The sequence below is a fragment of the Macaca mulatta genome, chromosome 13 (genome assembly GCF_049350105.2).
Source record: "Macaca mulatta isolate MMU2019108-1 chromosome 13, T2T-MMU8v2.0, whole genome shotgun sequence".
Classification (NCBI taxonomy): domain Eukaryota; kingdom Metazoa; phylum Chordata; class Mammalia; order Primates; family Cercopithecidae; genus Macaca; species Macaca mulatta.
This window is the reverse complement of record NC_133418.1, coordinates 53,684,708-53,700,900: the sequence shown is the minus strand read 5'-3', so window position 1 is coordinate 53,700,900 and position 16,193 is coordinate 53,684,708. Positions and strand designations below refer to the sequence as shown.

The 16,193-nt window shown below is 50.1% G+C and overlaps 1 protein-coding gene across 2 annotated transcripts; it reads left to right on the top strand.

The window, feature by feature from the left end:
• Positions 1-1,164: 1,164 nt before the first annotated feature.
• On the top strand, positions 1,165-11,443 carry NAGK (N-acetylglucosamine kinase). Of its 2 annotated transcripts, none has more exons than XM_001102037.5 (10): positions 1,165-1,264; positions 3,055-3,139; positions 3,294-3,392; positions 4,228-4,369; positions 5,183-5,293; positions 6,024-6,136; positions 8,474-8,561; positions 9,362-9,459; positions 10,335-10,413; positions 11,120-11,443. In XM_001102037.5, the coding sequence occupies exons 1-10, from the start codon at positions 1,236-1,238 to the stop codon at positions 11,308-11,310; spliced, it is 1,035 nt and encodes a 344-aa protein (XP_001102037.3). In that variant the 5' UTR covers positions 1,165-1,235; the 3' UTR covers positions 11,311-11,443. The 2 variants fall into 2 exon arrangements, with proteins under 2 accessions (XP_001102037.3, XP_014968098.1); XM_015112612.3 differs by having other exon boundaries at positions 1,165-1,393.
• The last annotated feature ends 4,750 nt before the right edge of the window (positions 11,444-16,193 follow it).

Below are 16,193 nucleotides of genomic sequence, written 5' to 3'. Positions count from 1 at the left end.
CCTCCTGGCCCGTGAAGCTGCTCCCTGCGGGCCGAGAACTGCCAGAGGAGGCCCTCAGGAGCCACAGGTCTCCCTGACCTGGCCTGTATTTGCACCCCTAGGGATCCCATTCCCTTTCCCGACGCAGTGCAAGGAAAGGGAGCGGAATGGGGGTTGAATGGCAATACAAAACTTGTAAAGCCGTAACTGCTAGTTCTCCCTGTAGCCTATGTCCCTGCAAACATCCTCCACAAGAAGTAAACTGGAGGCCGGGCGCGGTGGCTCAAGCCTGTAATCCCAGCACTTTGGGAGGCCGAGATGGGCGGATCACGAGGTCAGGAGATCGAGACCATCCTGGCTAACACGGTGAAACCCCGTCTCTACTAAGAAATACAAAAAATAGCCAGGTGAGGTGGCGGGCGCCTGTAGTCCCAGCTACTCGGGAGGCTGAGGCCGGAGAATGGCGTGAACCCGGGAGGCGGAGCTTGCAGTGAGCTGAGATCCGGCCACTGCACTCCAGCCTGGGCGACAGAGCGAGACTCCGTCTCAAAAAAAAAAAAAGAAGTAAACTGGGTGGGTAGTTAGAGGTGAAGGCTCCCTCCTCAGTGCTGCCGGGACCGCCTGGGGGGCTTGTCTCTGTTTAGTTCCCAATTCCTCCCGGATCCCTACATTCACACGAGCGCAGGGCAACAATGTGAGCGTGTGTTCGTGTGTGCCCGTGTGACTCGCCATCGCGTGGCAGATGTTCGGTTGAACACTACAGTAATTTATGTAACAGGCTTATGAGCGCAGGTCCCTGAGCCCACAGCTTCGCGGGGGTCTGGTCGAGCGTGCGTCACAATCTACATGGCCAAGAGTAATGCGCACGCGCAATATAACGCGGGGCTGCCAGCAACTTCCGGGCGCTAAGGGGCAGGCAGGGCAGTGACGTGTCCTAAGGGTCCGACGGACCTAGATACCCCTCTTTGGTTCCTCCTCTTGGGATTAGTGTCCATCTCTGGAAGCAGGATCCAGGAGGACGGGAGGGGCCGCTGCGGACCGCAGTCGCGCGACCCGGAGGAGACGCCACCCTGAGGAACTCAGCGATCCACAACTCCTACCGGCGCCCCGCCCCGCTCATGCGCACGCGCACTGGGCGGTAGCTGACTGCGCGGGAGCTTTCGGGACACGGGGCGGTGCCCAGCCAGCTGGAGGGCTGGAGGCGTCAGGCGGGGAGGGAAGCAAACGGCGGGACCAGCGGCGACGGTAGCAGCAGCATGGCCGCGATCTATGGGGGTATAGAGGGGTGAGTGCGGCCCGGCTGAGGGAGCCTGGGCCCGAGGGTGGGGCGGAAGGCCGTGGCCAGGCTGGCAAGCTGGTGGCCTTGAGCCACGGCGTCCGGGCACTTTGGTCGGCGGGACCTTGCGGAGAAGAGGTGTGTGCACGCGCAGGGGCGCCCTGCAGCGCGCGGCCGTATGCCTTACGGGGACTCTGCGTGTGCAATAGCCACACCCCGGGTGGGGGATCCTTTGTGTTTCTTGGCGGAACCACGCCCCTTTCTCCCACGAAACATCCACTCAGCTGTCTTCAGCTGGGGAAGCAGCGCCTTTTTCCTATTCCTGACCTCGGACAGAGTTTTGCAGAACAGGTGTCAGGTGTGAAATTGCTGAGAGGGGGCAGGGTGAGGAGTGGGAGTGGGGGTGGGGAAAAGTGGAGCAGAGATCTTGGTTGGAGGTTATCCGGGAGCTGGAGCAGCTGTGAGCCAGAGTTCTAGGTTGTCCTGATGTCTGAAAAACACTCCATCCCTGTTGGCCTGCCATGCTGCTTTCACTAGATTGCATTTTTCTGCTCAGAAGCTTGTTTACTGAACTTTTTGTAATAGTTCTGCCCCTGGGTATGACTATGGACAAGATATTTACCCTCTCTGGGCTACATATGTGCAAAGTGAGGATAGGGATAAATAAGATCGCTACGTCCCTGTCAGTGGCAACAGTCTGTGAATCTGAGTGTGTCAAATCAGGGAATAATGGGGGTGGCTGTCCTCTCAGCCAGAGCACTGTACTTTCGAATCTGTGATTGTTTTCACTTTCCTGGCAGCCACACCCCACTGCTGATTCACAGACTCTACAGTCTTTTCCCATGAATTATTAGGAATGGTCTTTCCCATCCTGGATCTGTAGCACTTAAAAACAAAACAAAACAAAACAGTATAGAAGTCTGCATTCATCCTTGTTATAGTCATCTGTAAGATATGACCCGTTTCTTCCAGTTCGTCAAGACATTCTTTTGGATGTTGAATCTGCCAACTCATGTATTAACTACCCCCTTGAAATTTCATGTCCTCTTTGAGTTTGATGAGCGGTCTTCAGTGTCCTCTTCTTCCATTCCTAAAAGTAATGATCAATAAAGAAACATATATCCCACCACCACAGATCTCCCTGTGAACTATCGTGACCCCCCCAGTAATCAACATTTGAAGGTTTACTTGCTTAAGTATGTATGAACTCACCCTGTCATGTGGTCAGCATTTCTCGCAGAGGTGTCTTAAAGACACCTGGATCTTGAAAGGCAGTCTTTAGCTATTGTGAAGGAAGCAGAGAGATGTGCCATTTTTCTTAGGAGTGTTTGCTGAGCATTGCCCGTGCCAGCTCCTGTGCTAGTGCTGAGAGGGTAAGTGATCAGGAGCTTGACCCAGTGGAACTTGAAGTCTAGTAAGAGGTGGACACAAAGCCTCTGAACACACTCTTCATACAGAGGAGTCCTTAATAACTTTAGAGGCACTGTGAAGGTTTGACTAATGGAGACTTAACTAATTCGTGGGGGTGGGCCACACCTCAGAAAAGGTTTCAAGGACTAGGTGAAGTATAAGTAGAGTTTTGCAGGATAAAGACATCCTAAGGGAAGAGGAGTGAGAATTATGTTTCAGTTAAAGAGCACGCAAACACTGAACCATAGAGGCGGGTTTGGGAGTGGTGATTGAGTTTGTTGAAACTGTGTCTTCCATCACACTGGGCTCTGCCAGTGTGGACAACACAAGCTTAGTTCTCTCTGCGGGTTTTTTCTGAGCAAGACCAAGTGCCCTCTTGTGTTCTGTAGGGGAGGCACACGGTCCAAGGTCCTTTTAGTCTCGGAGGATGGGAAGATCCTGGCAGAAGCAGATGGACTGAGCACAAACCACTGGGTAAAAACCATACTGAGGGGATCAGAGGGCTTGGTTCTGATTTTATTCTCTGTAATTCCTGTTGAGGTGGTGGCTGGGGCTCATAGAGCAGCCTGTAGGGGCAACGTAGCTTCTGTAAGCCTTTGTAACTCCTTCTTCCCTTGATTGGGGCCAGCTGATCGGGACAGACAAGTGTGTGGAGAGGATCAATGAGATGGTGAACAGGGCCAAACGGAAAGCAGGGGTGGATCCTCTGGTACCGCTGCGAAGCTTGGTGAGTCTGGGGTGGAGCCGGGGAATTCAGCCATCAGTGACACTGAGACAGCTAGCAAGTTTGAACTAGATGAGTTTGATGACTGTAGAGGGAAGGACCTCCAAGACTTAGTCCCTGGTGTCGAAACCATCATAATCTCACCCAGTCTCATGGCTTCAGTTGCCACCTACAAACTACAAGTGTGTTGGAAGAGCACAGGCTTTGGAGAGCTGCCAAGACCTTGGTTTGAATCCCAGCTTTGCTGCTTAGTATCTGAGTAACCATGTGTAGGTTACTTACCTTCTCTAAGCCTCAGTTTCCTCATTTGGAAAATGTGGATAGTAGCTACCTCAGAGTTGTTGGGAAGGTAAAATGACATGATACATTGCAAAGCGGTTAGTATAGAGCCTGACCCGTAAGCACTCATTAGATGTTAGCTATTATTACTCCTGCTTCAAATCTTTCTCCCAAGTTGCAGTAGCTCCAGCCACTCCCTGGACATACATGTGGGATGTTCTGCAGCCATGGGCAAACCGCATGTGTTCCAAACCAAACTTACCTCTCCATCGCCCCTCACCTTGCCCCGCTGCCTGCTCTTTCTGTTAAGAGCACTACCGCCCTCCCAAGCTCCAAAGCTGGCATTGTGGAATCCATCTTCTGTCCATCCCCAGTCCAGGTTGTTCTTATAACCACAGCCTTTCGAGGGTTCATTGTGTGGGGTGAAAGGAGGACGGGCTGGGTGAGCAGGGAATGGCCAGATGGGGAGAACAGGAATCAGGCATCAGGACGGGGAGGGGGTTGAGAAAAGAGCTGGGGCTGGGGCTCTGCACACTCGCTCACCTCCCATGTGGCCTAGGGCCTATCTCTGAGTGGTGGGGATCAGGAGGACGCGGGGAGGATCCTGATCGAGGAGCTGAGGGACCGATTTCCCTACCTGAGTGAAAGCTACTTAATCACCACCGATGCCGCCGGCTCCATCGCCACAGCTACACCGGATGGTGAGGAAGTGGAGGGAGGGGTGAGAGTGAGAACTGGTTTTTTTGGGAAAGCCCCCTAAATACAGCTGACAAAACTTGTTCTGCAAATATCCAGAAGGCAGCCTCTCTTATATTCCCCTCGACTCCTTCAGTAGTTTAAGTCTTTGCCAGAGCAAGGACCAGGCAGCAGGAGGGAGGGCAAGAAAGGTCTCTTGATGGGAATCAAGGAGTGGAGTCAAACGTAACTCCCCTGCAGATGAGGGAACCCCTGGGGGCCGTGTGGTGAGGAAGGCAGACTGTGGAAGCTGTCAGTGCTGAGGAGGAAGTGGGGTGGCCCTGTGATAGTATAAAGAGTGTTGGTGTCGTGGGATTGGTGTTTGAATCCCAGTTCCTGTTTTGCCTGCTATACCATGTTGATGAAGTTCCGAAACTCTCTTGAGTTTCCGTTTCCTCATCTATAAAATAGAGGTAGTTGTATTCATAAGATGGTTTAGGGTATGAGTGAATATCACTGAGAACAGGTCTAGCACAATCTCAGTAAAGCAAGTAGAGTCACTGGAAAACCGGCTGGGCAAGAAGCCGCATTCCCTCTAAGAGGTGCAGGCTTGCATTTTTCTTTGTCCCCCTAGACAAGGGCATTATGGGATTGGAGTTTTTCTAAGATCCAGGCCCTCACCCTCAGGCAGGAAACTAGCTGGGCCCTGTTTTCTCCTCTATAGGACTGGGTGGTGATCGCTTGCCTGGGGCTGGTTTCTGTCCTGTCTTTCCACAGCAGCAAGCTGTTGCTCTGTGCTAGGCCTTGGCCGCACCGAGCCTCCTATTCCCTTTCCCCAGGTGGAGTTGTGCTCATAGCTGGAACAGGCTCCAACTGCAGGCTTATCAACCCCGATGGCTCTGAGAGTGGCTGCGGTGGCTGGGGCCATATGATGGGTGATGAGGGTTCAGGTGAGCTCACTGACTGGCCCAGCTCCTCGTCCTGGATCTGCCCCTTCCTTCATTCCCTGTCTTTCTCTCCCTACCCTTGGCTCACGGAGCCCTTGGGGCTTCCTGGGGACAACTCCTGAACCGGCCATTCCATGTGCAGGATCATGACTGAGATCATAGAGGTGCAAAGGCTGGACTAGCTGCTGACCCTGCTCTCCAGCAGTGACTTGCACCCAGGACTCAGATTCATCCCTCAGCACAGGGGCCTGCCTGTGTTGACTTGCTGTCCTTAGGGAGGAGTTGAAACTGAGGGTAAGGCCATAGATGCCAGGAGATGGCATACCAGTCTGCTAGGGGAAAGGGTGTAGAAGCCCTTCCCACCATCACCGCTCTCCAAGTAGCATGTGTATATTTTCACAGGGGCCCTTGAGGTCCAGTTCATGGCAGTGACTCCAGTGGTATTTGTGACAACAGACTGACCTTGTCTTATCCTTGGGTAGCAGCTGGTGTGACACAGCCTCACCTATTCTGTCTTCTCCCTCCAACTTTCTCTTATCTTGGTCAGTCAGGTACCATTTGATTAGAGACCTCCCCACCCCCTCTCCCACCCTCTGCCACCCCTGGCTGGGAATCAGGAAACCTAATCTGTATAAAACTCAAGCAGATCACTAACCTGTCTGGATCTGAGTTTCCTTCCTCATGAGCTCAGGGTGACTGCTCCCATCTTCTTAGCCCTCTCTGCTCCCTGCAGCCTACTGGATCGCACACCAAGCGGTGAAAATAGTGTTTGACTCCATCGACAACCTAGAGGCGGCTCCTCATGATATCGGCTCCGTCAAACAGGCCATGTTCAACTATTTCCAGGTACTCCTCCTGCTCCCAGGAAGCATGCACACCTGGGGTAGGGCAGTGAATCACTCCAAGTAAGAGTGGATGCAGAGGAGGGCCTGGGCGGGTGGGCAGGAAATAGGATGAGCTGTGGGTCTGAGTTGCAGGGTGAAGTCGTAGGTGAGGATGGTGCATTCTAGGAGGTGCATTCTAGGGCAGGGTGGTGCATTCTAGGAGGTACATTCTAGGACAGGGTGGTGCATTCTAGGAGGTGCATTCTAGGACAGGGTGGTACATTCTAGGAGGGTGTCAGTCATGAGGAAGGGGTGGTTTGGGGACAAGTGATTAGGCAGACTTCATTATTGGGCAGCTAGAATCTGCTGGGAAGTGAAAGCAGATGGCGTTCTAGGCTAGAATGAAAAGTTCAGGGTGAGGTCAGAGGGCAGAGACAGCAGGTAGAGTATGAACGCATGCACTGGGCTGTGAGCTGCCTCTGGCCTGGAAGGGTCAAGAGAGCCCCTGAAGAGGTGGACAGGGAGAGTTCTGGGGGAGATGCATCTTCCTCCCCAGGGCACTGGAGATTGACTCCTCCTTGTTTGTGCCGTGTTCTTTTGTGGTAAGTTAGGAAACACCTGCCTTTAGCAGAACCAGAAGTAAAAGGCAGGAGAGAAGGTGAAAGGGAGAGGACAAGGTTGTTGAGTTTATTTGATAGTTACCTGTGAGGCCCAGTTAGTCTTCCTCTCCAGCCATTTAGGTGGGCTGGGGCTGGGGCTGGGACCAGGACCAAGGAAGGAAAATAGAGATGCTGGGAAGTAGGGCCTAGATTATCAGGGCTGAGGGATTGATGATGAAAGAGGAGCCCCGGCTAGGCCAAGGTGAGGAATAGGAGGGGACCAGGCAGAGAAATCACTTGATGAGCAGTTGTCATAGGAGGTGCTGTTAGTAACTGTTAAGCTATCCCAACTCAGTCAATTGGTTCCAAACTCTACTGATAGGTCTGCTGCTCCCTCTTCTATCCTTTAGTCATTCTTATAGGGTTGTTACAAAGATCAAATGAGATAGTATATAACATGCTTACTACATTGCTGTAGGTGCTCAAGTTTTACCACCCACTCCCTCAGACATTTACTTAAAATGTATTCTGGGCCGGGCACGGTGGCTCATGCCTGTAATCACAGCACTTTGGGAGGCCGAGGCGGGCCGATCACAAGGTCAGGAGATCGAGACCATTCTGGCTAACTCGGTGAAACCCTGTCTCTACTAAAAATACAAAAAATTAGCCAGGCGTGGTGGCAGGCGCCTGTAGTCCCAGCTGCTCAGGAGGCTGAGGCAGGAGAATGGCTTGAACCCGGAAGGCGGAGCTTGCAGTGAGCCGAGATCGCGCCACTGCACTTCAGCCTGGGCGACAGAGCGAGACTCTGTCTCAAAAAAAAAAAAAAAAAATGTATTCTGGGGGACGGGTACGGTGGCTTACACCTGTAATCCCAGCACTTTGAGAGGCCAAGGTGGGCGGATCACTTGAGGTCAGGTGTTCAAGACCAGCCTGGCCAACATGGTGAAACCCCGTCTGTACTAAAAATACAAAAATTAGCTGGATGTGGTGGCGGGCACCTGTAATCTCAGCTACTCAGGAGACTGAGGCAGCGAATTGTTTGAACCTGGGAGGCGGAGGTTGCAGTGAGCTGAGATTCGCACCACTGTACTCCAGCTTGGGTGACAGAGGGAGACTCTGTCTCAAAAAAAAAAAAAAAAAAAGGATTCTGGGGAACCGTTGGTTCCTCAGGACCTTAGAGGTGTCAAAGATGTGTAAGTTTGTTGGGATTGGAAGGACATGCCTTCTGTGGTCAAATAAGTTTTGGGAGAAGCAAATTGATTTCTTGATTGCAGGACTTCTTAGAGCCTTTAATTTGCTAATGTGCATTGTGACTCCCCAAGGGAGAGTTACAATATGCAATATTCCTTAGATTCCTTTGACCAAAGAAATCTTTTCAAGAACATCCCAACCCAGCTACTCAGGAGGCTGACGTGGGAGGATTGCTTAAGGCCAGCCTAGGTAACAGCAAGACCTTGTCTCTAAAAAGGAAAAAAAAAAATTACAAAAAAAAGAACAGCTCAAGAAACTACAAGAAACACTTTGGTGAACACAATTCTGTTCTCTGTGCTGCCTTCAAACTATAAGAAAAATGAAGTCCATGTTAGAGAAAACAAATAACTTTTCTCAAATGAGAAATCTCAAATCCTTGTACTTTGGAGTTAAAAAAAAAATTATTCTAGCTTTTCCAACAGTAGAGACATTAGGAAGGCCAACTTTGGTGGGCAGATTGGGATTTTCTTTTGCTTCTGATGACTCTCTTGTGCCCTTTCTCCTCTCAGGTGCCAGATCGGCTAGGAATACTCACTCACCTGTATAGGGACTTTGATAAATGCAGGTTTGCTGGGTTTTGCCGGAAAATTGCAGAAGGTACTGGAGGTGGGGTGGGTTTTATGTGGCTTTGTTCTTCAAAGATCCCTAATTGGGAGATTGAATGGGGTTCAGACAGGACTGGACAACAATTTTCCTCTCACCGAGTGACCTCAGTTCTCTGCTACCACTGGCCTTGGTGCTGGTGGGCCTTGGGGTGGAGGCAGAAGGGCACGTGGGTTGTGTTGACAGTTTTGTATTACCTGTGTTTTTCTCTTTAATAGCTGTCATGGCTTGTGTAGGCTGTATGCCTGTTTCTGAGGAATTTATGAAGCAGTTGTCCTTTGGACAAATCTATAACTTTTTTTTCCTGCCAATTATACTCAAAGAACTAGGGTATTACAGAGATGTTAGGCATATTTTGTTGGGTGTCAGGAGATGCTGAACAGAGGCCTTGTATATCTGTACATTGCTCTTTCTCCACTGTAAGGTTCATCCTGCCTTAATTTGGGTTCCTGCAGCCTCACGGCATTCTAGGGCTCTCTTCGATCCTGCTGGACTGAGTCCCCTCTAGAAAAGAGCCAGGAACAGGCTAACCAACAACAGATTGTTAGAAGTGGGTGGAGGGCACTGACAGGAGTCCCATCCAGCTGTTCATCTAGGGTCCTGGGTCCCCAGAGCTGTTTGTCAGTGGAGACTTGCTTCTCCACCTGCCACGAGGCAGGCATCCATCCTGCATTAGAGTCCTGCTAGCTCAGGATGCTCCCATGGTGGCTGCCTTGCAACAGAGAGAGAATAGCCCAGGAATGGCAGCTCCCTCATTTCTCACCAGTTCCGTTCTTCCATTCTCCCTACCCCAGGTGCTCAGCAGGGAGACCCCCTTTCCCGCTATATCTTCAGGAAGGCTGGGGAGATGCTGGGCAGACACATCGTAGCAGTGTTGCCCGAGATTGACCCGGTAAGTTGAGGTGGGAGTGAAGGTGGGGAGCTGCTGGGCAAGGGGTGGTCCTTTCCCACTGGGGATGGGACTATCCCATCAAACCCTGTGTAAATTGGATACTATTTTAAATGAACTTAGGGTCTGAGAAACATTCTGCAGAATGTCTGTAACAAGTTCTTTGGTCAAATGCCCACCTCTGTAATTGACCTGTAATCTGTATTTATATATTGTGTATTGGTTTAATGTATGTGTGTGTGTGCTGTCCCCTGTCTTTTTTTTTTTTTTATTTTATTGTTTATTTTTTTGAGACACAGTCTCACTCTTGTCAGCCAGGCTGGAGTGCAGTAGCGCGATCTTGGCTCACTGCAGCCTCTGCCTCCCACTCCACCTCCCAGGTTCAAGTGTTTCTCGTGCCTCAGCCTCCCCAGTAGCTGGGATTACAGGCGCGCATCACAACGCCCAGCTAATTTTTGTATTTTTAGTAGAGACAGGGTTTTGCCATGTTGGCTAGGTAGGTCTTGAACTCCTGACCGCAAGTGATCCACCCACCTTGGCCTCCCAAAGTGCCAGGATTACAGGCATGAGCCACTGTGCCCAGCCTGTCCCCTTTTTTTTCAGTTCATTTCAGTTCAGTCATGTTTCTGTTAATTTCCCTCACTTCTCTCTTTCCTTCCTCTCTATTGTTGCTCAACGCTTTTTCCTTCCTCTTCTCTCCTTGGCCTTTCTGAGTCTCTCCTATTTTCCTCCTTTTTTTTTTTCCCTTTCCTGAGTCTACTGTTTCTTGGCTTGAGGGTGAGTCACTAGGATAGGGTGGGTTGCTCATAGGAGACTCCCTGCTTCAGCACTGGAGAGGCTAGGTTGGCCCCCGTATCCATTTTCTGCTCTCCACCTAGGTCTTGTTCCAGGGCGAGATTGGACTCCCCATCCTTTGCGTGGGTTCCGTGTGGAAGAGCTGGGAGCTGCTGAAGGAAGGTGAGCCTGCGGGGAGGCTGGAAGGGCAAGGGCAGGGGGCGGGGCTGGAAAGGAGGTGGCCCAGGAAAGCTGCTTGCCCCAGAGAGAACCTGCTTCCTGGACCCTGAGGCCTAGACAGGCCACTGATGCTCCCATCTAAGGCCCTCAACCTCACTCTGCCATTGAGCCCTTTAATGACGTCCCATCCACCTTCCTTGAACTCTTGAAAACATATTTTGTTCCAAATGATTTATTGAATCACAGCCACTTTTTAAAAGTTAAAGACAGATCAAACTTAAAATTGGAGCACTGACTGGCACGTGATAACCTGTGGGGACATCCCTAGTCAACATAATTCTAGCCGGAAGAAAAGAGGCCTGGCTGCTTAGCCCTGGCAGCCTTATGCCAGGCAGTTGGATGGTTTCCACTGGACATTCTGAAGTAGCTCAAGGACTCCCATTCCTACCATGGAGTTCCTGGCATTGGGTCCTTTGGAGCTGAGAGGAGGACAGGCCCCCTGTGCTGCTGGCTCCAGTACCCACGATTTTTCAGGCTCCAATACCCAAGTACCCAGTGCACCCTGTGTGCTGGGGACTTGGCATGTAGGCCCCTCCAGCACCTCTACAGGAGTACCTCAGGGTCTGGGCGTCCTTGTCTCTCTTCCTTCCTGGCCCCCGTACAGGTTGCTGGTCTCCTCTTATCTCTGTCCTTGTGTTCTTCCCTCCAGGTTTTCTTTTGGCGCTGACCCAGGGCAGAGAGATCCAGGCTCAGAACTTCTTCTCCAGCTTCACCCTGATGAAGCTGAGGCACTCCTCCGCTCTGGGAGGGGCCAGCCTAGGGGCCAGGCACATCGGGCACCTCTTCCCCATGGACTATAGCGCCAATGCCGTTGCCTTCTATTCCTACACCTTCTCCTAGGGGGCTGGTCCCTACTCCACCCACTCCAAGCTCAGTGGACACTGGGTCTGGAAGGAAGGAGTCTTTTGCTTCCTTTCTCCTTTTTACAAAAACAAACATAGAAGAAAATAAACGCACTTTATCCACTCCCCAATTGGACTGCATTATCAAACACACATGCTGTGTACATCCTCAGTGCACCTGCCAGCAGATATCCCGGAGCCTAAGGAGTGGATTTAGTCCAGGGTTTAAAGCCCCGCCCCCAGGTGCTGGGCCGGTGATCTGCATCCACTCAGCATGCACTTGGGCAGATAATTTATCTGCGTGCTACCCTTCCCCCCACATTACCACACATATGCACTATGTGGCTGCCAGTTAATCTGTGACCTGTTTTCTCCTGTCGTGTCAAGTGGGTAACGATTCCTGTGTGACCACAGTCACCAGAAACAAGTGTTCGCCATGCACAACATCACAGAGAGTACCTTAGGCATATCACACCCTCTCCTGAGACTCCCAGCAGGATTTAGGGGGAAGGTACAATTCTAGACTGGGGGCATCGGAACCTCACTGGATTTAGTAATTGCAGGTAAGCAGGACGTTCTGCAGTTTTTCACATGAATGAGTTCTTGAAAGGTTATGAGGATGGCTGAGATCTCCAAGAAGACCAACTAGGCATCATTTACCTAGGTGGCCGACCTATTCCTGGCTGCTACTAGCCTGGCTCTGCTTACAGCCGACACTTTCTGTGTCGTGTGGCCCTGGGAATGAGGAGCATCAGTGAAGAGCAGACATGATTCCTGTCCTCTGGATATCACAGTTCGACCAGTGAAGACAAACCTGAAGCTTCTGTTCCACTGCCTGTGCTGCTTGGTGAAGACTAAGGACAGGAGTCTTGATCCACAATAGCTGCCTCTCCGGGTGTTTTATGAGGCGGCATGTGGATCATGTCCTGCACATCAGTTCTCCAACTTGCAGACATCAGTTATTCTAGAGTTGGTTTTAAAATCGGGTTTCTGTCTACTACCTTCCCCTGCCCTGAGCTATCTGATGATAATAGGTTAAGGATGGGATGGGGAATTTTCATTTCTATTATACTAAACAGCTTGAGAAATTTCTGCTGCAGAGGTCCAGCATCTGCACTTGAGGGAGTTCTACGCTACAGCTGGTGAGTTCTGGTTAGGCCCTCTGAGACGCCTTGAACACTACCTTGTTGCCCAAGTCAGATCTTTCTTTCACAATGTAGCATTCATGTGGAACAGAATGGTAACAGCTCTCCTTCCATCAGCTCTAGCCCAATGCTGCAAGCTGGAGCTTTGAGCAATAGGAACTCCAGCCAGGTTCCTTCTGAAAGAACAGCCAGCCATCTTCACATTCAGCTATGACCAGATCCCTGTGGCCTAGCACCCAGCAAGTCTCCAGCCCAGCACCTGGTAAAAAGCTTGCAGAGAGCAAGGACACAGCAGAGGCATCTTTGCTGTAACCCACGGTCTTGGTAAAACTGTTGGGTTATTAATGAGTGGTGAGCTCTGGAGATTTTTAAAAATATGCTCTCAGGATGAGGATCAAACAGCATTTCGGTGAAAAGAGTTTATAACTACTGAGAGCGACATGTTTTTCAGAATATGGCCCTCACTTTTCCTTAGATTGTCTAGACTGCAATTCCAACTGGACAGTGGAGGTTTTAGTGGAGGAGCACATCTTGATTTTTTTAGTCCCAGCATGTAAGTGTTGAAAAAATGCTGAAAAAAGGCAGTATTAAAGTGCATATGGTCAGATGTGTTCCTAGTTCCTGTCACATTTAGGGGATGTGATGAAGTCGCTTGCTCCCCAGTTATTAAGGCTCTATTAGACAGGCTGCAGTGCAGAAAATCACAAGTGATTCTTATTTTTTTATTTTTTGAGACGGAGTCTCGCTCTGTCACCCAGGCTGGAGTACAGTGGCGCAATCTGGGCTCACTGCAAGCTCTGCCTCCCAGGTTCACACCATTCTCCTGCCTCAGCCTCCCGAGTAGCTGGGACTACAGGTGACCACCACCACGCCTGGCTACTTTTTTGTATTTTCAGTAGAGACGGGGTTTCACCATGTTAACCAGGATGGTCTCAATCTCCTGACCTCGTGATCCACCCTCCTCGGCCTCCCAAAGTGCTGGGATTACAGGCGTGAGCCACCACGCCCGGCCAACCACAAGTGATTTTTAAAACTTTATTTTAGAGTGGGGACTTACTCTTGCCTAGGCTAGAGTGCAGTGGCACTATCATAGCTCACTGCAGCATTGAGTTCCTGAGCTCAAGCGTTCCTCCCACCTCAGCCTTCCAAGTAGCTGGGACTACAGGCATGTACCACCACACCTGGCTAATTCTGTCATTTTTTTGTAGAGGCAGGTCTTGCTGTGTTGCCCAGGCTGGTCTCGAACTCCTGGCTTCAAGCAGTCCTGCTGTCTTGGGATTCCAAAGTGCTGGAATTATAGGTGTGAGCCACCATGCCCAGCCCATAAGTGATTTTTGCTGAGTTTTTCCCCCTTTATTTTATTTTTGAGACAGAGTCTCGCTCTGTTGCCCAGGCTGGAGTGTAGTGGTGTGATCTCAGCTCACTGCGACCTCTGCCTCCCAGGTTCAAGTGATTCTCCTGCCTCAGCCTCCCGAGTAGCTGGAATTACAGGCGTGCACCACCGTGCCCTAATTTTTTGGTATTTTTTAGTAGAGATGGGGTTTTGCCATGTTGGCCAGGCTGGTCTCAAACTCCTGACCTCAGGTGATCTGCTCGCCTTGGCCTTCCAAAGTGCTGGGATTACAAGCGTGAGCCACTGCGCCCGGCCTTCTCCCCCTTTAATTTTAAACTTATAGTGTCCCCCAACAAGCTCTCAGGAGCAATTGATGGGATTCTTTTATTACCAAGGCATTATGAGATGTATACATTCCCCATCTGAGCCTGTAACAGCCCTGTGATGAGACAAAAGCTTGGAACAAGCATTGGAATGAGGCTAGCACTGCCTTGTCTTCCTGTGTGATCTCAGGGATACTACAGCTTCATTTGTCCCTTTCATTCAGCAAACATTTATTGAATGTCTTGTAGGTGTGATGAGTACTCTAAGCTTTAAAAGTAAGTACACCAAGGCCTGGTGTGGTGGCTCATGCCTGTAATCCCAGCACTTTGGAAGGCTGAGGTGGGTGGATCACAAGGTCAAGACATGGAGACCATCCTGGCCCACATGGTGAAATTCCGTCTCTACTAAAGATACAAAAATTAGCTAGGCGTGGTGATGCGCGCCTGTAGTCCCAGCAACTCAGGAGGCTGAGGCAGGAGAATGGCGTGAACCCGGGAGGTGGAGGTTGCAGTGAGCCGAGATCGCACCACCGCACTCCAACCTGGTGACAGAGGGAGACTCCATCTCAAAAAAAAAAAAAAAAAAAAACAAGTACATCAGGCCGGGCACAGTGGCTCACACCTGTAATCCCAGCACTTTGGGAGGCCGAGGTGGGTGGATCACTTGAGGTCAGGAGTTCAAGACGAGCCTGACCAGTATGGTGAAACCCCGTCTCTACTAAAAATACAAAAATTAGGCGGGAATGGTAGCAGGTGAAGAATGAGAATGGCTTGAATCCAGGAGGCAGAGGTTGCAGTGAGCCGAGATCACGCCATTGCACTCCAGCCTGGGCAACAGAGCAAGACTCCACATCTCAAAAAAAAAAAAAAAAAGAATATACCACCCACCTCTTCAAGGAAGTTACATTCTAATAAACCCTATATATACAAAACTACATACAACTATAGTATTTTAAAATGCTGTAAATAGGCAAGTCAGCTCAGGATCCACCAAACCCTGCCCCCTGCCCCGCCCCCTGCCTTCCGCCACCGGTCCTGACCTTCCATTTTTAGGAAGGAGGCAAAGAAATGATAGGGCTCAGAACAAAACCCATGGGCATTGGGTTGGTCCCATATCGTTTTTACGATATGAAAAGCCCCTCAAGAAATCACTGGGAGATTTGAACGAGGTTTCAGTTTAAATAATTAGGCATTGCCAAACCATAATCACAACAGCAGGGACTGTGGCTGCCTGGTGACTCCCGTAGCCCCGTCCCTAAGACAATGCTTGACATGTAGCAGGCTCTCAAACTTGTTCAATAGTTGAAAGGCAGATAGGGAATACTTGTTTTCTAGGGAGGTAGTCAGTTTTGCCCAGAAACAGGAAAACAAATGTCTAGTTTCCCTTCTAGCCCAAAGATGTCACTGACTCTTTGTTCAAAGTTGCACATATCATTGTGACCATGGCAACCATGTATTAAGTGCCTATCATGTGTCAGGCAGTATTTTAAAATTCTGTCATTATAGTTCCAGGGGAGAGGTTATTTACAAATAAAGAGGTTATTTGTAAATAAAGTTCAGGCCAATGGCACAAAGTAGTGAAGGTGGGATTCACTCAGGTCTGTCACTTCCAGACCCATGGTTTCTGCTTTGTAACCCTATTTGGAAAGAAAACCACAACTAAGATTATCACCCATCCTGACACAAGAAGTTTCACACATACACACCATACATACCGCCCCCGCCCCAGTATGATGGCACAGTGACCCAACCTCATGTAGAAAGGTACCAGTGCCAGCAAATGCATTTTAACTTTTACTGAGATTCTCAACAGCTGCATTTTGTTTTGTATAGCAAATTTTTTACAAGGTAATTTTTTTCCATTTTTTATATTTTTATGAAAATTATTTTCTTAAGTTTTAAAGCCCTGCCCCTCCCCCAAAGAAGGATTAGTAACTACCAAGTAATGATTAGGAAAAAAAACAAAAGCAAAAACAGCTTTTAAACACTTGTGAAACAAGGGTAAGTGTCCAAAGTCAAGACCTTCTGGGCCCAGTGGAGGTGCTGGGCTGCCCCGGGACACCATCACTACCTCACCATC